Here is a 20,943-nt window from a genome sequence, read left to right on the forward strand (position 1 = left end):
CCTGTATTAGCCAATTGGACAACCGCACTCCATGGACCAGTAGCAAAACTCTGAAAAAAAATTGAACAATATTTTCAATGGTGTTGGTGATGCCTACAACCACAAAACGACAACTATCAAACCCAAAACAATTGATAAAGAAAGAACTCGGCCCAGGTGGGTCTCCTCCTGGGGCACGAGCCCAGGCCAGAGGTGCGGCGGAACAAACTTGTCGAGCTTGGGGGGCGGAGACGAGAGCAAGGAAGCAGCGCCAGTTCGACGAGGAGAGAGATCGCGTCCGTGGCGGAGCCAGATCGCGTCCCTGGTGGAGGAGAGAGATCGCGTCCGTGGCGGAGCCAGATCGCGTCCAGATCGCGTTCGGTGGAGGAGAGAGATCGCGTCCGTGGCGGAGCGATATCGTGTCCAAATCGCGTTCGGTGCCGGAGCGAAAACGTGTCCAGATCGCTTCCCGTGGCGGAGCGAGATCGCGTCCGGTGGCGGTTCTGATTGGTGGTGGGGTTAGGGTTGTGGGGGTGGGAGGCGTGACAGGTTTGGGGGTGGGACAACGACGATGCGGCCATGGGCTTTGGGAGTAGAGACGGAGGAAGAACTGCGGGGGAGAAGAGGAAGAAGAACTGTGCGCGGAGAAGAGGAAGTGGCCTTTGGGAGCAGAGACGGACTGCGGGGGAGAAGAGGAAGAAGAACTGTGCGCGGAGAAGAGGAAGAGGAACTGGAGATTAGGGTTCTGCACTTTTGAAAATAAAAAAGTAATACTGACTCGGTTATTTACCAAACCCGATGTCTATACTGAGTTTACTGTCTCGGTCCAATTCAACCGATGCCGTAGGTCAATTTGAAAAAGAATTACGCCTCGTTTTAACCATTAACCGAGGTAATTTGACATTTATGCCTCGGTTTAAAGAGAACCGAGGCCTATAAATTCACTTAAATTGCAAAAATGCCACCGCCTTTACATATACCTCGGTTATCTGAAAACCGCGACCTATTGGCCGCCTTCTTTACCGTATTTTGTACTAGTGAAAAGACCGCATTTATGAAGATAAGGGAAATACTCAATGTTGGGTACTCTAATGGGACTAAGCAAAGTCACCAAGCAATAGGCATTCCACTTCAGGGTAATTTTCTCTTGCATAGGTAATTAAATATTGCGAGAAAGTAAGAAATAAAAGGTTGTGGCAAAATCAAGTACAGTTGCAGAATAGAGGGCAATGGCATTAGTCATGGCACAAACATTTGCTCAACAGAACAGCAGCAAGAATGTTTGTGCACCCAAGAACATTGAATTTCACTTACAAAAAACATACTAAGCTTTGAGCTGCAGCAAGAATGAACTCAGTACCACACGGAAGGTTTGCCTTGGATGACAGGCCGAGCACATCCTCTCTGACGGGCTTGGTCCAGCCCAAACCAGCAGAACTGGGCCTCGAACCACTTCTAGAACCACCGGGGCCAGCAGGCCCACCTCCTGATCCCAGCGAATCGAAGCGCTCATGCTCCTTCCGCAGAGAAGGAAGGTTCAAGGGGGCGGAACGGAAAGCTTGGGTCCATCCTTGTGTGAACTGCGTGGCCGTGACGGAACCACCGCGGCTCCTGGGCGCTGCGATCTGACGGATCCAAGGGCAGTGGAATGCTGGCCATAGGACTTGTTCAGATTCACTGAGACGTATGTGGTGCCAGAATTGGCCGCCATCGCGAACCAAGTATGAATCGTCAAAGCATGAAAACCTTGCCCCGGATTGTTTTGACCAAATTTGTTGATGATCAAATTCGAACCCTAACCCTAATCAAGTTATTATATAGAAAAAAAAAATTACCCAAATGATAGGAGAGGAGAGGAAGATGACGTTTTGGAGGAGCAAAGAGGAAGGGTTTCTGAGCAAGGGTTTTGGACGACCAAACTTGGGCTACTGGAAAATGAATTGCAAAGAGGGAATAGCTGATTTTGGCCAAAATACTTCGAAGACATTACCGAGGACCCATAATCCTTCGGTATTTTATTTCACCACTGCATTACCGAGGGCTCATAGGCCGCCGATGAAATGCCGCCGGAAAAACCCACATTTCTTGTAGTGTAACTAAATATAAAATATAAAGAAAAGATAAAAATAATATATCTAAGACTCTGTCTCGAGCGGGTACATACAAATCGTATAAGTACAAAGTTTGTTACTATAATATAATCAACAAAGACTTAGTGAAGATATCTGTTTCTGCATTCAAATGACACAAAATATTTAATAATTTGCGAAGACGACATAGAAAACAAAATATCAACCCAAAAGACTCTCCCTGACCTTGCTTCATATAAATCTAGGAAAAAAAAGTATGGATGGGTGAAACGTAATAGTGACAAAGGGAGATGAGAAGAGACACCAACGTAAGAAGTCATTGATGAACAGGAAATAGAAACCTTAAAAATCCAATATTCTTCGATCAAGGCACTAGAAAGAAAAAAAAAAAGCGATCCCGACACTCTGACAGGAGACGAGACGTGTGACCATGCACGACGAACTTTAAAGAGCGACACTCTAAATCGTTGTCTGCAAGGAGACGAGATGCACCACCAGACACGACGAAAAATGAAGCATATCTACAACTTCAAATAGCATTGAGAATGTGTAGGAACTCCGATGTTGACGGCACGATGGTCGCCTAGCTTAAACGACTAAAATCGTGTCATCGTTAATCAAAATTGATACTCTAGTATTGACAGCGGTAAATGACGACGCCGCCAACAATGGTAGACGCTCCCGCCAATCGTGGTATACGGTGCCACCACCCATAGTAGTAAATGTAGTGGCAGAAACAATAAGTATTTTTTCTAAAAAAGAGCCTTAGAATTTAAATACCATATTGAATGTAATGAAAACTACCTATATAATTAATCTCTCTTCATTTAAATATATACATGAAATATTATATTTGTAATAAAAAAATATATAAATTAAACTCAAAATACAAATTAAAAATAATAACAAACAAATACAAAATCAAAGTAAAATAAAAATAATATATCTATCCCATAAACTTAATCGTGTTAAACTCCAACAATAATATTAAATTTTAAAGTCCATTTTAGCCTACCAAATCAAATTGACCATATATTAAATATGCTTTGTTATAATCAGTGTATCGCTGTTTCTCACAATTGAATATTTTATGATAGTTTTTAAAATGTTTGACTTGATGCATTGATTACAATCAAACATATTTGACGCCACTCGTGCTTTGAAATAATATACACATCATTTGAAATAAGTGTAGTTTTCATTATCTCCGTTTTTTCTACTTTGAAAAGAAAATTAGAAAAATTAGAAAAATAAGAAAAAAATAACATCTGTGTCAACATTCAATAAATATGATATGCTATTTTGTGTTATATATATATATATATATATATATATATATATATATATCGCTGCCTATCAACATAAATTAAATCAATGAATGAATTAATATATACTCTTAAAATTAAATTAAGTCGAGTTTTGTTTAGTTCTTAGCTGTTTTAAATAGACATTTTCACATTTTCATTCACCAAAAAAATAAATTATTATTTCACATATTTTTCATGAAGTAAATAAATTAAGATAACCAACTATGAAAGATGCATAAGTATATTAAAAAGAAAAAAAGAAAAAAAAGTTATTTAATGATGCTCTGACAACATACTAAATGTGTCATATTTACCCGTATGAGAAATTAAAATCCAAAGTTTAGAGATCGAGACTCTTATTATTGTATTTATCTGTTGTTCGATTTTAAGTAGAATCTATTTACTTATTTATCATAGTGAGATCAACTTAGGCAATCAATAATTAAATGTCTTAGGACCAATTTCATTTTCTTCCTTTGTTTAACATGTTTATTTTTTTTTCAACTACAAATTAATGCTTAAGGTCTTTTTGGACTAGTTTCATTTTCTTCTCTCCAAATATCCAAATGTATATGTTTCTTAGTTTCTTTTTTATCCGATTAAACGGATGGATTGATTAGTATACTTAATTTCAAATATCGAAATGTGTCACACCTTATGCACATCCAAACCCTCCTGTCAACTCATTTAAAACGCACTCAAAACCCTCTGCGCGGACGCCAGGTGTCAAGATACGAGGATCAGAAATCAGATAGTGGGATGCAGGTGTCAGTAGAAGAGTGGACGCTCATTTTGACGTGGGAAGAAAATGATTTTCTGAAAACTTCCGTCCCACTCTCTTCTGCATGCAACCTTCTTCCCAAAACTCTGATCTTCCATTGTCTCTGCGGGAGGAATCTCGGTAGATCCGGCCAAAGTGCGAGCGGTACTGGAATGGGAGAGTCCGCGTTCGGTCACTGAGGTTCGAAGCTTCGTGGGACTATGAGGATACTATAGACGGTCCATAGAAGGGTTTTCTAAGATAGTAGCTCCGCTGACTCAGTGACCAGGAAAGATCGACCGTTCGCTTAGACAGATCGGTGTGAATCCAGTTTCCAAGAACTGAAGCAGAAGTTGACGAGCGCTCCAGTTTTGGTCATTCTTGACACGACCAAACCTTTCGAAGTGTATTGTGATGCATCTCATCAAGGTTTGGGCTGCGTTCTTATGCAAGAGAAAAGGGCAGTGGCGTATGCTTCTCGGCAGCTGAAGGTACACGAGAAGAACTATCCGACGCACGACCTGGAATTGGCAGCGGTCGTCTTTGCACTGAAGATTTGGAGGCATTACCAGTATGGATCTACGTTCCAAGTCTTCAGCGATCACAAGAGTCTCAAGTACCTCTTTGATCAGAAGGAGTTGAATATGAGGCAGAGGAGGTGGCTTGAGTTTTTGAAAGACTATGACTTTGAACTACTCTACCATCCAGGAAAAGCGAACGTTGTAGCGGACGCTCTGAGCATAAAAGTGGTTCATGTCTCGTCCATGATGGTTCGAGAATTAAGTTTGGTGGAGAGCTTTAGAGATCTAAGGCTACAGTTCGACTTGGAACCGAACAGTATCAGATGTTGTAACCTTAAAATATCCAGTAACGTATTCGACCGAATCAGAGAGAAGCAATCAACGGATGAAGATCTGGTGAAGATCTTGAGCACGCTCGGTACGGATCAAGCCAAGCACTTCAACACTGGAACGGACGACCTCTTACGTTACATGGGTAGGACGTGCGTCCCTAATGATAGCGAGCTGAAGAGAATCATTCTAGAGGAAGGACATCACAGTCATCTTAGTATGCACCCTGGCATGACTAAGATGTATCAAAATCTAAGGAAGTCTTTCTGGTGGCCGGGAATGAAGAGTGATGTCGTTCGTTTTGTGACATCCTGTTTAACATGTCAACGTGCAAAGGCGGAGCATCAGAAACCGGGCGGTTTGCTACAACAATTGGAGATTCCTGAGTGGAAGTGGAACAACATCTCGATCGATTTCGTGACCCATTTACCACGCACGGTCAAAAATCACGACTCCATCTGGGTGATAGTGGATCGGCTGACGAAGAGTGCTCACTTCTTAGCCGTCAACTTGAAGATGTCCATGACGAAGCTTGCATAGCTCTACATCAACGAGATCGTTCGCTTGCATGGAGTTCCGTCCAGTATCATCTCTGACCGAGACACAAGGTTTGCTTCTCGGTTCTGGCAATCCCTGCAGAGCAAGCTCGGTAGCAAACTGCAGATGAGTTCAGCCTATCATCCTCGGACGGACGGTCAATCTAAGAGGACCATCCAGACGCTTGAAGATATGCTGAGGACGTGCGTGCTGGACCACATGGGCGTTTGGTATGAAGTCTTGCCTTTGGTTGAATTCACCTACACCAACAGCTTTCAGTCTAGCATCGGGATGGCTCCGTTTGAGGCTCTCTATGGGAGGAAGTGTCGAACGCCACTTTGTTGGTTCCAAGAAGGGGAGAAAGTATTAACGGGGTCAGAGCTTATTCAGCAGACGACCGAGAAGGTGAAATTGATCCAAGAAAGGTTGAAGACGTTGCGGAGTAGGCAGAAGTCCTACGCGGATAAAAGAAGAAGACCCTAGGAGTTCAATGCAGGAGATCACGTCTTCCTTAGACTAAATCCAACCACTGGAGTAGGCAGAGTTGTTCGTCCCAAGAAGCTATCTCCCAAGTTCGTCGGACCTTATCAAATCCTAAGGATGATCGGACCAGTGGCGTAAGAGTTGTCCTTGCCGCCTCAGCTGTCCAATCTTCATCCAGTCTTCCACGTTTCCCAACTCCGGAAGTACATAGCCGACCCTTCCCACATACTGGAGTTAGAGGACGTTCGTCTTCGTCAGGACCGAACGCTGGAGATGCAACCGGTTCGCGTTGAAGACAGTCGCACCAAGTACTACAAGAGGAAAGCAATCCGATTGGTGAAAGTCGTCTGGGATGACAAGACGGGCGACTCTACATGGGAAGTGGAGGATGCCATGAGGGACTTATATCCCCATCTGTTTTCGGGTAAGTTTTAATTTTCGAGGACGAAATTTTTTGTAGTTAGGGGGAATGTCAGACCTCGTAAATGCGCACCCAAACCACTCCTGTCAGCTCATTTAAAACGCACCCAAAACTCCTCTGCGCGGACGCCAGGTGTCAAAATACGAGGATCAGAAATCAGATAATGGGATGCAGGTGTCAGCAGAAGAGCGGACGCTCGTTTTGACGTGGGAAGAAAATGATTTTTCTGAAAACTTCTGTCCCACTCTCTTCTGCATGCAACCTTCTTCCCAAAACTTTGATCTTCCATTTCTCCTCCTTCTCACTAGAAAACTCTTCCTTCTCTCTAAGAAATCTTACCCTTTCTTTTCTCCGATCACCATTCAGGCACCGTGGAAGCGTTTCCGGCGCCCTGAGCTCCATTCTGAACCGAACAGCTTCGTGTTCTGAAACAGGTAAGTTTTCTTTTCCTTAACCGTTCGTTCTTGTAAAACATGCAAACCAAGTTCTGGTTGCATGGGCTCTTAGTTTCATTCTGAACGAGTTCGGTCTGTTGTTTTATTTTGGTTCGAAGAGTAGTTGAGCATTGAGGGTAGAAAGGATCGTAGTTTGGCGAACTGATTTTCATTTTGTAGGACGTACGTTCACGCTCTAAGGTAAGGGAAGCTTATTTAATTTAATCTGTATGTTTACTGTGTTGTATGAACGTTCGTTGATTTGATGACTGGAAATGAAATATGTCTGTGTCATGTTTTGAAGCATGAAATATATGAAATTTCTATGTTTGGATGTTATGAAATATGAAAGTAATTATGATATGAATCTGGAAAGTTATGAAGTATATGTTAAGAAATGAGTTTGAATATATATGAATTTTGAATATGAAATTCCCCTAAGAAAGAGTACGTACGTTACTGAACGGTCCTTAACCGTTCAGTTTTCTAGTGAATTTGGATTTGTAGTGGATTCTTTCATTTGGGAAGAATCCTAGTTGAGGAAGAGCGTCTTCACTTTATAATACTGTGCATGAGCGTTCGGCCAAGCACGGTTGGGTATTAACGTTCGGTTATAAATCTAAGTATATCTGTATTTGTATATTTTATCGTTCGTAAACACTACTTCAACATTTTAGTACTATGTTATCAAGCCCTTTTATGTTAAGTTTATTGGTGCTCGGTCTTACACCAAGCACTCGTACTGAGTAGTGTTCGGTCTTACACCAGGCACTCGTTCCATCTCCTTAAGCTAATGGTTAATACGAGCGTTCGTTTAAGCCCTCTAGGGTTCGCTCTCTATAGCGTTCAGTCTTTGACTGACATTTTGATTCCTTGATACTAAACTCAATTAAACACAAATGTTCGGTTTTCTTCATGTGAATCACTTTAAGTACCAGTTTTTGAATGCCTAGAAATATCCTTATTCATTGGTTTCACCCTAGAGTCTACGTCCTTGGTTTAGGTTTTTTTTTTATTGTTCTGAGTGAGTTCTCAAGAGTCAGTTCATCTAATTGACTCAACGTTGAAATTGACGTTCGTCCCATTCGTCCTTGGAATATATTATTGTACTCATTATCTCTCATTCTCACTCCACGTGTTCGATCTTGTTCTCAGTTCGGGTTGAACGTTCGTCATTTTAAAGTTTATTGGAATCTTTGTCCGAGATAGTTCACTGAGATATTTATTAATGAAAGATGAAGAAAATGTGATTTAGAAATGTTGTGGATTATGGACGAGCGTTCCGGGGAGGAACGACTCATGTATGAATATTGGAATTGGTAAAGTATGACTGTGGGCATGCTAAGCTGGTTGTTCATCCTGATGTTCCGTGAGTACTCGTCTTCACGTAGAGGAGGGTAGGTCATGTGTGGGAACAGCAGGAGGTCCTAGTCCTTAGGGGTACTTTGGACAGATAGGACTAACCTCGGGTGGCAGCTGTTGAGTGTATCCCAGTTACTACATCACCCGGGTGCACGAACGCCTGTAGCTGCACATATTTCATACAGTCCGGACGGTCAGTCTAGTGATAGGCTTTGTATGATACCTACGTTGAAATGCTCTTGTGTGTTGGATTGTTTAACTTATATGTTGATGCATGAATTAAATTACATAAGCTTACCCTGTGTTTTCCTTGTGTTGTCTCGTCTTGTGTGTCTGTCTTGTCATTGCAAAGATCATCCGTGTAGATGTGAGCAGAAGGAGACGCGCTGTTGGAAGAGGTGCTGGAAGAAGAAAACTTGGTGGAAGTGGAAGTGAAGGCCGAACCGTAGAATGTTCGGTTAATAGATAGTAGTTTAGTATGAGGTGATCGTACGGTCACGTCCTCTCTTTCTCGTTATCTGACCATTCGGTATTTGACTTTTGTAAACCGTTCGGTCAGGTTCTCAATTATCTGGTACAGGTAGCTGGAAAACTTATGTAAGGCCGTTCGGCCATAAACGTTCGTTGTTTAGTGTAAGACTGAACTGTTATATTATTAGATGTAATTAATTATATTATATGATTATTACTGTATTTTTTGGGATGTTACAATATATATGTTTCTTAGTTTTTTTTATCCGATTAAACGGATGGATTGATTAGAATACTTAATTCTTTATTTGGACAAATTTCATTTTATTTTTTTATATACCTAATGAGATTAATTTTTCTAACCTATAAAATGGAGTCCAATAGGACAAGTATAACTTAGGAGTTTTCGACTAGTTTCATTTCTCTTTCTTCCAAGTGTAGTGTGGAAGGAGACGAGTTTGCGTTCGTGGTAGATGAGTTTTTTTTTCTTTTTTCTAACTCATAATTTGTACTTCAATTTTAATTCCAATGTATGTACTTCATATATTTTGATATAAATATAAATTTACTATTATATTTAACTAGCAATTTGATGATCCATCTACTTGTTTTATTTATTTAAAAAAAATTTCAACAAAAATATATAAATAAATACATTAAATGTAAATAATTGTAGTTGAAAAAATATACGAATGCTTAGTAATAAATGAGTATGAAAATTAATTTTAATAGTTTCGAAATCTATGTTACAAGATGAGACCAATTCATCATATGTCCATTCCATATTTCTATAACATTAAAAAATATTAAACATCTTAAATTGTTCTATTCTTTTATATATTTTGGTCTTCTTATTTATCGATTAAATTAATTTTAATTATTATTTTGGTTCTCATAATGATAATTATTAAGTTTCATCAATTAATTTTTTTTAAATAATTATCATATAACAAATTTTTATAAATTTTCATTTCAAATATTTTAATTTCTTATTATATTTCTCTTAATCCAAACAATCTCCCTCTTCTTCTTTAAATCTATCCAAATTCACTCCTCCAAATTCATTAATCTTGAAAAACAAACCCTGGTCTTTTTGGACCATATTCGTTTTCTTCTTTTCAAATTTCTATAACGCTTACTTTTTCTATCCCATAAAATGGACTGATTAGGACAGTTAGTAGCATACAAGTCTTTGCACCAATTTCGTTTTCTTCTTTTCATGTATCTATCGTGTTTAATTTTTTTTATCCGATAAAATGGGCTCGAATATGTTAAGTATGACATAAAAGTTTTAGACCAGTTTTTTTCTTTTTTTTCCTTTTTTTTTAGTGTATTTAATTTTAATGGGGTGGGCTAGTACAACCATAAGTTTTTTCATATAATTATAGAATTACATTTTTTTACATCTCTGAATTAGTCTATCACATCTCCTATCATAACTTAATAAGTTAATTTATCACTCCAAAACTTATAAATGCAGAATCTACTCACTGACTTTATCAACAAAAAATAGTAATTTATTACTTAGTTTCTGAAAAGAGACTGAAAATGGATTTAATTACGACCAACGGAGTTTAAAAAGTATAAGTAGTAACAAATAAGATCGAATATCGTTTATTAAGACACTCACGTAAACTAAATAATCAGTAACTAATCTAGACTAAATAATAGTTCCATAATTTGAGATTATGTGTAGTAAAGTAAATTGATGAATAAATGTAAGGATAAACTTCCGAAGTTAAAGTCACTTAAAAAATGAAAAAAGGTTATAAAATGTATGGATTTGTATTGCTGAGATTAGATTTCACTGACTTCACTCTCATATATATTAAAACTCACGTCTCTATTAATATACTAATGTCAACCTTCAAGTCTAATTAAAATCTAATCCCTTAGTAGAATGAGTCTATGTTTCTTTATTAAGAGTCAATCCCTTAAACCTCTAATAAACAAACCTACTTTATCAACTAGGGTTTAAGACAACCAATAAGTCAAGCTTTATTCCTAAATACAAACTTCATTATGTATTTTGTTCCAAGCCTAGGTTTCAAAAGATATTTTCCAAAATATCTAATGAGCCAAGCACCAAGCTATGAGTGGCAACCATGTAGAATTGCTTACTTGACTTTGTTGAATAGCCTGATACACTATTTACTTGAAATGGTTGTATTGAATATAGCATAGTGCCAAAGATGACTCGGACCAATAGGTACATAATTCTACTAACTTCTTTCTTTGAATTTTATAATACTTATTTCTCTCTTCAGTTAAGTAAATGAGTAACTATGTTTATATTGAAATTCAGAATGAATGTAATTGTTATAGAGTTTAATTATTTTAATTATTTATCCTTGCTAATTAATAATAGCACCAAAAAAGTACTTTCGTTAATTGTATGTCTCTCTCGGCTACATAGATATTTTCATCAATTTTGTTAAACATTGATTTTCCTATGCTCTTATTCTGGCTTTACTAATGGGAGTTTCCTTTTCCATAAATGATAGATCTTTGGTTGGTATAAAGAAATTATTGATAGTTCAAATGAAGTATGCTTAGATCATTTTCAAAGTTCTTATATGTTGCCTTATGTAGTCTAATGGGTTCAAATAATTTACTTTACCACTAAAATTTGGTCTCCGAATTTTTCCCCATCATTAATGTTTGTTGTACAAATTTTAGCACAAAATTTACAATTTATAGCAATTTGCTTCATTTAGTATATCACTAATACTTGTTTCCAAACAAAGTTCCATCATTTTAGTAACGTTTGTCATAAATTTTGGCACAAAATTTGCAGTTTAGTGATTTGCTATAAGACTCCATTGATAAGTGTGAAAAAGAGTTATTTTTACACTTATAAATGAACTCAATCTGGTAATTATTCATGTTCACTACAAGAAAAAAGTGTATTACATACAGCAAAAATCCGTATATAAGACCCAAAATTCGTATATATTTTGTGTTTATATACGGATTATATACGGACAAAAATCCGTATATAATACCATCGTAGCTAAGTTTACATACGGATTTATCCGTATATAACTTATATACGGAAATTATATACGGATTTTTCCGTATATAAGTTATATACGGAAATATCCGTATATAAATTATATATAGAAATTATATACGGATTTATCCGTACATAAATTATATACGGAAAAATCCGTATATAATTTCCGTATATAAGTTATATACGGATATTTCCGTATATAACTTATATACGGATAAATCCGTATATAACTTATATACGGAAATTATATACGGATTTTTCCGTATATAATGGTTTAACGAGAGCTAAATAAATTCTCTGTATATAGCAGTTCTCCATGCACAATATACAAGCAGACCTGGACATTGTAGTGAACATTCAGCATTGTTACAAGCAAACCTGGACATTATACATTGCACATTGACATAAATTTAATAAGGTTTTCAGATACACTTAATCCACAAAGAAAACATTGTATATGAATACATAAATATTGTATAATGTAAATATAACTGCAACATTTGGAGTTCATAAACAGATTGTAGTTGTGGTTCTAAATAAGTTCAACAGTAATGGAAATAAGTTCTATAAAATTCCTAATAATGCATGTAATCATCCTTTCCATCTTCTGGTTGTTCATGTGGTGGTTGCTGGTGTGGTGGTTGCTGTTCTGGAGGTTGCTGTTCTGGTTGGACTATATTGGGTACGTCATTTTGAACTTGAGGATTTTGAAGGTTTAAAAATTGTTGTGCAGCCGCGGCTGCTGAAGGCGGAAGGAACGGCAGGAGGACGCCAATAAAGCCTTCAAACTTTTGAAGCTGCTGACCATATTGTTGTAACTGCGATTTCAGGTTAAGAATTTCTTCTGAATTTTGAGGTTGAGCAGTAGAAGATGCATGTGTCTGTTGGATGTAACTATCAACACAGTCATCTTGGGAAGTGACATTTCCAATGCCGTATATGCGTCCCTTGTATTTTCCACCAGATTTTTTAGTGAAATATTCCTTCCATTCCTCTGCATAGAAGTCATATACAATTAATTAATCACCAATAGATTCAGTGTGCTTAGCTGTTAAGTTACGTATAACACAAGACCATGTGACATATAGGCCTTTTGCTAGAGTTTGTCTTTGATTTTTTTAAGAAAATAAAAACCAAATTTTGTATAAGTTAAAAATAAAAATTGAAAAAGCTGGTGAAAACTTCATCATAAGTAATGTTCAATGAACAGAACACTTTAACAAACCAGGAAAGAAAGTGACAGAGGAAAAAACAAAGTGAGAGAGGAAAAAAAAAGCAGACATCATGGCATAACATATTATAATATAGAAATAGAAAAAACACAAAACTAAGGATAGATATTGTCATAAATGAATTATAAATCTAACTCAATCTATAAAACCCACTTCTAAAACTACTTAAATATTCTAAATTGGTCTTATAGATAAGAGATCCAACATATATATATCCTTAGCAGTGAGAAGGTAGCCATAATAATGAGTAGTAAACATTGAAGTATTTACGTTTTTGCTTGGGAAAAGTACGCACACAATCACAATCACAATCACAGATAGCAAAATACAAATGATGTGGTCGTGGTCTTGCATGGAAACGATTCCCAAGGAGAATCGAATCAGCCCACTTCCCTTCCTCTTTATTCTTCTTTACAGTTTGCCTCTACTTCCCTTTACCCTTCCCCAAGAGAATGGAGGCCAGATCTTCTTTCTAGGTAAGTAATATATGTTAAGTGGAATAAAGAAAAACACATGGCCCCGCTAGCTTGGAAAAAAGAAGCCTTTCATTTTGGAGAAAGAAGCAACACGTAAGGAAAGCAAATTGTCAAGGAACGCAAAGACCCACTGAATGAGACACATAACACATCAACAGAGGAAGTTAATATAATTGAATTTTCCAGAACTTCCGTTTCCAAATATTCTGGGCAACAGGAATGTTTATATGGTTGAATTCTAATACATCCAAATAAAGAACATTAAACTAAATTATTCCATTTGTTTAAATTGGGCAGAACTTTTCCCTTCCACGCATCTCAATTTCTTATCAAAATCACAATCCATGCCATCGGTTCCAAGACAAACTTCAAATTCAAAGAGACAAATTTTAAAAAACCAATAACTCTCAGGAAAAACTGCAAACAAAAGATTTCATATTGGAGAGACAAGAACTCACTTGTAACTCCACAGTGATAGCAAGGCCCTTGCTTGCCCATGTCTCAAACTTTTCCTCAAGTAAAGGGGAAAATATGTAGAAAAACTCAGAACACACAGAAAATATGTACAAAGGCAGCAGAAGCCAATACACCCAGAAGAGTTTATGTTTTACTGTCCTTAAAAAAACTCACATAAACATCACAGAACACACAGAATTACAGAAATTGATATCTGGGTGTTGTAGCTAGAAATCTGTACAAGAGAAAAAACCAGTAAAGCTATCTCAGAAATCACAGAGAAAAGAAGAAGGGAAGGTGCAATGGAGAGAGACAGAAAGAGAGAGGAAGGTCTGAGTATGTGACTTCTTGTTGTATTGTACATAATTTGAATAATCTGTTGACGGCCAATCTTCCTACTTTGCAATTAACGGCATGCTTAACAAATTGGAAAGGTGTTTTGGATAATATCAAAAGCAAAAAAGCACATAATGTAGGAGTACTTTAGCAATTAGAGGGGTACATTTAGTAGTTATCTTCAAGATTTTAACTCACCTTCTTTTAGTTTTACACCAAACAAAACCCAAGCAAATAAGAAAAGGTGTGCTACATTCACAAGTCACATAATAATGAAAATCATTATAAAACAATTAAATAAATGTTAGGAATAGAGAGCCAAAATATAATTTAGATTTTTTTTTTCAAACACAATTTATATATTTTAATAGGCTGAATGGGTGGGATCGACTCATTTTTGTTGTCTTAACAGCTGCAAAAATCATTACGTTGTGGAAGCAGAAAACAACCTGAAAATTCTTCAATTAAAGATGTTTGTTACATGTCTATGTTTCATTCCTGAGAATAGTGAGGATGGGAATAAGTATTCTCACTATTGGTAAAAGTTAGGGAAATATATTCTGGGATATCTTTATTACCAGCAAAACCCACCATCATGAAAATGATCTGGTATCTTTTATATTGCCCTAGATATGAAAGTCATTGTCCACAATAACTACTTATTCCCACTGAATTCTTCTAGTTTTCCTTTTATTTTTCAATTTTTAACAAAACTAATTTTAACTTTTATCTTAAATGTTAATGGGAACGTCATTCTTGGGTATAATATTACAGAGGATACGATTCCTAAGAGTACAAAATCATATCAGGAAACAAAACTAGCCACAGATTTTCAGAACTATTAATATAGTTCTATATTAAATGACCCCAATCAGATACAGATTGCCAAAAGAAGAATAACAACTATCCAATAGAACCCCAGAACAAAACAGAATATGAGCTCTATATTTTACAATTATCATTATAGGCTGGGCATATGACGCTGAAAAATGAAATAGACTATACAAAAGAAATTTTGCAACAAATTAGGGAGCATAAGATGAGAATTGTCAATGCAAAAATAAAAGATGAAAGACCACACTTTGAGTTGGAAATTGAAAAGAAATTTGCAGATAAGTGACTGAATAGCTGCATAATGAACTTACTGTTTGACCTCTTTATATGTCTGCATAATTTACTGCCACAACTGCACTGGAACACCTTGATAGGATGATCATGATCATCAAAGTCAATGCCATAATCCTGCAGTAACACAATAGGCTTTACAGTGAAAATTTGATTCCAGGATTAATATTAAATGGTTTTGCATTAAGTGAACTCCAGAAAATGAGAAGACAAGTCAGTACAAGTTACAACCATTCTCAATGGACTTTCAACTACCCAATTAATTTAATAGCCATAAACAACTACCAAATAATTTATGCAATGAATAAATCAAATTATCTTGACTTTGATAGTCATTGCCACCATCATGCTTCCTAGTTAAAAAGGGAAATTAATATGCATTACAAAGAATTGAAGATGTTTATATTACACTAACAAGCTTGCTCACCCATGTTAACTCCTCAAGTGCTGCTATTGTTCTGGAAGTAAAAAAAGCAAACTGCACATTTTAACACAAAATCATCAGTAAGAAAAATATTCAATAGTCCACCAAGGCAAAAAGAAGCTACTAAAAGATTTAATAACTTCTCACATGGTAGTAATAATGACCAGGATCCTCAACTTCAACTGGGATCTCAACCAAGTTTGCATCAAAACATATGGAAAAAAGAAGTATAATTACTATAAACTTTTCACAAATCACAATCAAATTGATACAAGAAAAAAAAAACTATAAAAGCAACTCAAATTTAGAAACAAAAATATAAATCAAATGAATAATTAAACCAAAATTTTAAAATTATAATCGCACTATTTTTTAAAAATCATTTCATAGTAAAACATATTTTAGCAAAAAATTTACTATCTCGTTTTAGTAAAAAAAAATTATATATATATATATATATATATATATATATATATATAAAGTTGCTCTATTTCCTGCTAAAAGCATTTTGTTTGTTCTTTTTCTGCCAATATTGAAGGCACCCTTTCTGTCTCCCATGTTCCTTAAAACAAAAACTCAAATTCTGTCTTTTTGCATGGTTTCAGTGACTCATCATATAAAGTATCTTAGTTCATTTGATTTTGTCTGCATGATCTCTTTAGCTCAAACTGCCTTCTGTTCTCCTATGTACCTTAACATAAACAGTACTATTATGTCTCCTATAGTGTCTTGACTCAAGCTTGGCAGCAGTTTTTAACACAAACTGGCATTTTCTATCTCGAGAATCAAGACATGTCAAAATTTAAAATTTGGACATTACCCCATTAATTGTGCATGATTTTGCCAATATATTATTTGAGAGTTCTGTGTAAGTTTATCTGGCTTCATGGATCAATTATTTCAGATCACTTACAGCGTTCCATATGCCTTAGTTTCCACACATATTCAGTCATTGGGGCTTGGCCAAGGTGAGCAGGGTTGATAGCTTATTCTTTCTTGTGAGTATATTATTGTATTTTATGGCTACTTATATTAACTGTTAGTATTTCCAGGATTGTCAATGGGGGTCCTAAATCTTGCAATAGTGTTCCCACAAGTATTACTTTTCGAATTATCCCCTATTTCTTGTTTCTTTTGTTGGATGGGGTGAGGTGGGAGGTTGAGATTTCTAACAAAAAAAAAATCAAACCGAGACAATCAACAAAGAGAAATTAAGAAATGTGGTTGAATTATTATAGAGTATTATTATAAAAGTCAGTGAACCTCTATTGCAGAACACATGGTTATAAAGACAGAGGAGCACTACATTACATTAGGTTATTCATTTGAACAAACTACAGCTGTCAGCTGTTTACTTTGTGTTTAGCCTTTGGATGTAAAACATGATTGTGCATTGAATTTCCATCACTGAGTGATCGCATTAAATAATCAGAGTGGCACAAGGGATTGCTTGCTAAGTGAGTCGAGTTTGAATCCATAATAGAGCAGTAGTAGCAGAAGCAAGAATCACATTTATAAAAGCTAATTTCCATTACAAGAGAGGAAATTAAAAACACCTTTTTGTGGTTCCTTCGGCCTTCGCAGCACCAAGTTCTACGTCTCAGCTTATACCGCAACACAGCAGCCTCAATCGATGCCTCGTCAAAATCCAACTACGTCTTCCCAGACGAACCAAAAATGGGGCAATGAAAATCAAATCAACACAGATTAGGTTTCAATTTTAAAGATTTCTAACCATTACAGATTACCATAAACATGAACGAAAAGAAGAATCACTTACCAGATTTAGGGCTCCAGAGAAGAATGATTTACAGCTGCAGAGAAGAGACGATCCATAGGGGACGTGACTGAAGGTTTCAGACGAAGGCTCGACACGAGAGCTGACTGAAGGTTGGAGAGGAGAGGTGAATGAATGGTTGATGAAGGATTGATGAAGAGGAGAGTTCGAGAGAGAGAACAAGAGTTCTAGAGTTCGAGAATAGAGTTAGGGTTCGAGAAAGAGGGGAAAACGCTTCTTCAGAGTGTGATATGCAGCTCAGCATCCAATTATTCAGAAAAAAAAAATTTAAAAAAAATAATTTCCCACATCCGTATATAATATCCGCAGTTAATAACTTCGTTCTAACTACATACGGATACTACGGATTATATACGGATATATCCCTGGATAATTTTCCCGCCACCACACGCAAACTTTATATACGGAATTTATATACGGATTTTTCCGTATATAAATATCCGTATATAATATCCGTATATAAAGCTTTTTCTGGTATCCGTACATAAATTCCGTACATAATGCCTCATTTATATACGGATATGAATCCGTATATAATTATCCGTATGTAATTTCATTATTTCTTGTAGTGGTTGTTACTCAGTGAAAGTTGTAATAGGAAGTAGATGTTATGTAAAACATTGTAAGGAAAGATTGTATTATTTGGACTCTTGTCAGCCAATTCTCGCAAAGCGCAAGCCCTAACTTGCCCAGTCAGAAGGAGGACATTCGCACAACGCACCAGTACCTGTGCGCTGAGCGAATACCATCAGTTGAAGTGCAGCAGTTAAGAAAATTTGCACAACGCATAAAGACATGTGCGCTAAGCGAATTAATGAAGTTAAGTGACTTAAAAAGACATGACAGAAGGACATAAACTATCTTCTGACACACAAACAGAGCACGAAAAAGACTAGAGAACTTGAGGAGACGCTCAGGAGACACTTCAAGACATCAAGACTTCACTTTCTGCAAGAAATTGCGGTAAATAGTACGTTTTAGATGTCTAGGAGAGACTAGTTTTTCTGTCCAGTGGAATTGGTTGTATGACAATACATTAATGTTCAGGATGTTTGAATAAATAACGTATTTTGTTCACGATGTTACTGTAATGTTAGTCACAGACCAATTCCAGTGATATTTATTCCAATTTTACAATTTTGAATTTTTACATTGTTAATTTGATGCTATTTTTCAAAGTTGAAATCAAATGTTGTTATCAATAATTTATTTTGATAAATAATCTTGAAAGAATAACGTGACTCAAATTCCCTTGAAAGAACGATATTTTACTTATTCACTGTATTACTTGTAACGATTTGGTATACTTGTAAAAAAGTTATCGAGTGTTTATTCTAAGATGAAGCTTTAATGATTTGATAGTGTGTAATTAGATAATCTATTTTGTAATTTTAATTTTAAGTCAATGTGAGAATTCCTAATAATGTGAATCTTTTACATTCCATCTTGAAAACTGATGATTGCTAGTGGCTTGTCACATTTAGTTATAGCCAATCGAAATTTGTATTTGTAAGAAAAAAATGTGAGATATCCCAATAAGTTGTACTTCAGCATATATTGAATCTCATCTTAATCACCTTTTTAAGGATGATCATGAATTTGATTATTGAAAATGCGGTCATTTAGATTCAATAAAATAGATTGAATATAAAATTCAGATTCATTTTAATTTCACTCTAGATTAATTTGGATTGTTTTTCAATTCAATATAAATTAAATTTACTTTGATAATTTGATTAATTATGATCAATAATGAATTTTGATATGGGATCCATCTAATTATGTTTGAGAAGTCCACTTCCTCTTTATCCAGCCATGCACTTTATTTGAGTTTGACCCTAGTATCATTTACTCCAAAAGCAGAAGAATGGTCTTTTTGAAATACTTTTATTTTTCCACATTATGTGATTATTTGTGTGGTTAATATTCTTAGCCATGAATAGAAATTAGGAGATACTAATTATATAAGTCAATACAACTAATACAAGCATCTACTCGTTCACATATGATATAGATTTTTTTTCCAATGCAAATATCATTAAAATATGTTTCAAACTTTATTCCAAAAGTGTCCTAATAATAAATGAATTATGAAGTTAATCTTACATGTTTATTGTCACTAAAAAAGGTTACCTTTGTATATATATATATATCGATGAATACTTCTATTATTCATAATTTGTTGTAAATTATGTATATAGATAAGATTAAACAATTTTGCATATAATTATTTCTAAAGATCAAATCTCAAAAACCTTCAAATTATAGATGCTTAATGTAAACCTAGAAAAATAAAATTGTATTAGCTATTCTTATTGAATACAGTGAAAATTATGTATGAGATTAATCTTTCTTTTGTTGTATATACACATAGGGTATTCTATTTATAATAAAAGAAATATGGGTTAAGTCCAAAATACAAATAAGAAATAATAACAAACAAACTAAGATAAAATATAAAAGATAATATATCTAACACTCCGTCTTAAGTGGGTGCATACAAATCGTACGTACAAAGCTTGTTACTATAATATAATTAACATAGACTTAGTGAAAATATTTGTTTATACACTCAAATGACACCAAATTATTAATGATTTGCGAATACGACATAGAAGACCAAATACCAAACCAAAAGACTCCCCCTAACCATAAATCTAGGAGGTTACTTCATATAAATCTAGGAAACAAAGTATATATGGATGGGTGAAACGCAATAGTGACAAAGGGAGATTGGAAGAGACAACAACAAAAGATGTCATTGATGAACAGGAAAGAAAAACCTAAAAAATCCCAAATGCTCTAAATAGCTACCTAACAAGAGACGAGACGTGCGACCATGCACGACGAACTTGAGAGAGCGATGCCTAAGAGGAGACAAAATACACCATCGAGCACTACGAAAAAATGGAGCATATCCACAACTTCAAATGGTATTGAGAGCGCATATGAGCTCCGATGTTGATGGCACGATGGTCGCCTGCCCTAAACGATTAAAATTGTGTCATTATCGGTCAAAACTGAAACTCTAGTATTGATAACGATAGATGACAGAGCAACCAACAATAATAGACGACGCCACCACCAACAGTAACAGATGTAGTGACAAAGACAACAAATATTTTTTTTAAAAGAGCCTTAAATTCTAAATACCATATTAAATGTAATAAAAATTACGTAGATGATTAATCTCTTTATTTAAATATATACATAAAACTTCATATTTATAATAAAAAAATATAAATTAAATCTAAAATATAAATAAAAAATAATAACAAACAAATAAAAAATAAAATAAAAATAAAAATAATATAACACATGTAAACTTACTCATATATGTTAAACTCCAACGATAATATTAAATTTTAAAGTTCATTTTAGCCGA

General features: G+C 35.5%; 1 protein-coding gene and 1 long non-coding RNA gene across 4 annotated transcripts; both read right to left on the minus strand.

The window, feature by feature from the left end:
• Positions 1 to 12,116: 12,116 nt before the first annotated feature.
• LOC148203042 (uncharacterized) lies at positions 12,117 to 15,083 on the minus strand. Its single transcript, XM_088108848.1, has 2 exons — positions 13,878 to 15,083; positions 12,117 to 12,705 (listed from the first exon to the last, which is right to left on the minus strand). The coding sequence occupies exons 1-2, from the start codon at positions 13,915 to 13,917 to the stop codon at positions 12,287 to 12,289; spliced, it is 459 nt and encodes a 152-aa protein (XP_087964974.1). The 5' UTR covers positions 13,918 to 15,083; the 3' UTR covers positions 12,117 to 12,286.
• Positions 15,084 to 15,374: 291 nt separating this feature from the next.
• LOC148203043 (uncharacterized) lies at positions 15,375 to 17,698 on the minus strand. 3 transcript variants are annotated; one of them, XR_015785251.1, is made up of 4 exons: positions 17,541 to 17,698; positions 17,317 to 17,418; positions 15,764 to 15,814; positions 15,375 to 15,453 (listed from the first exon to the last, which is right to left on the minus strand). It is a non-coding gene; the product is annotated as an uncharacterized LOC148203043 (long non-coding RNA). The 3 variants fall into 3 exon arrangements; XR_015785252.1 differs by having other exon boundaries at positions 17,317 to 17,412; positions 17,541 to 17,595; XR_015785250.1 differs by lacking the exon at positions 17,541 to 17,698 and having other exon boundaries at positions 17,317 to 17,534.
• Positions 17,699 to 20,943: the final 3,245 nt, after the last annotated feature.

The sequence above is a fragment of the Vigna umbellata genome, chromosome 3 (assembly GCF_029865625.1).
Source record: "Vigna umbellata cultivar VRB3 chromosome 3, Vumbellata_1.0, whole genome shotgun sequence".
Classification (NCBI taxonomy): Eukaryota; Viridiplantae; Streptophyta; class Magnoliopsida; order Fabales; family Fabaceae; genus Vigna; species Vigna umbellata.

What these genes read in the sequence shown, in the direction of transcription:
- LOC148203042 (XM_088108848.1), bottom strand. Translation starts at nt 13,917, where the DNA reads ATGGGCAAGCAAGGGCCTTGCTATCACTGTGGAGTTACAA. An exon ending in CTATCACTGTGGAGTTACAA is followed by an intron (nt 12,706 to 13,877) that starts GTGAGTTCTTGT and finishes ACTTCTATGCAG; the next exon opens with AGGAATGGAAGGAATATTTC.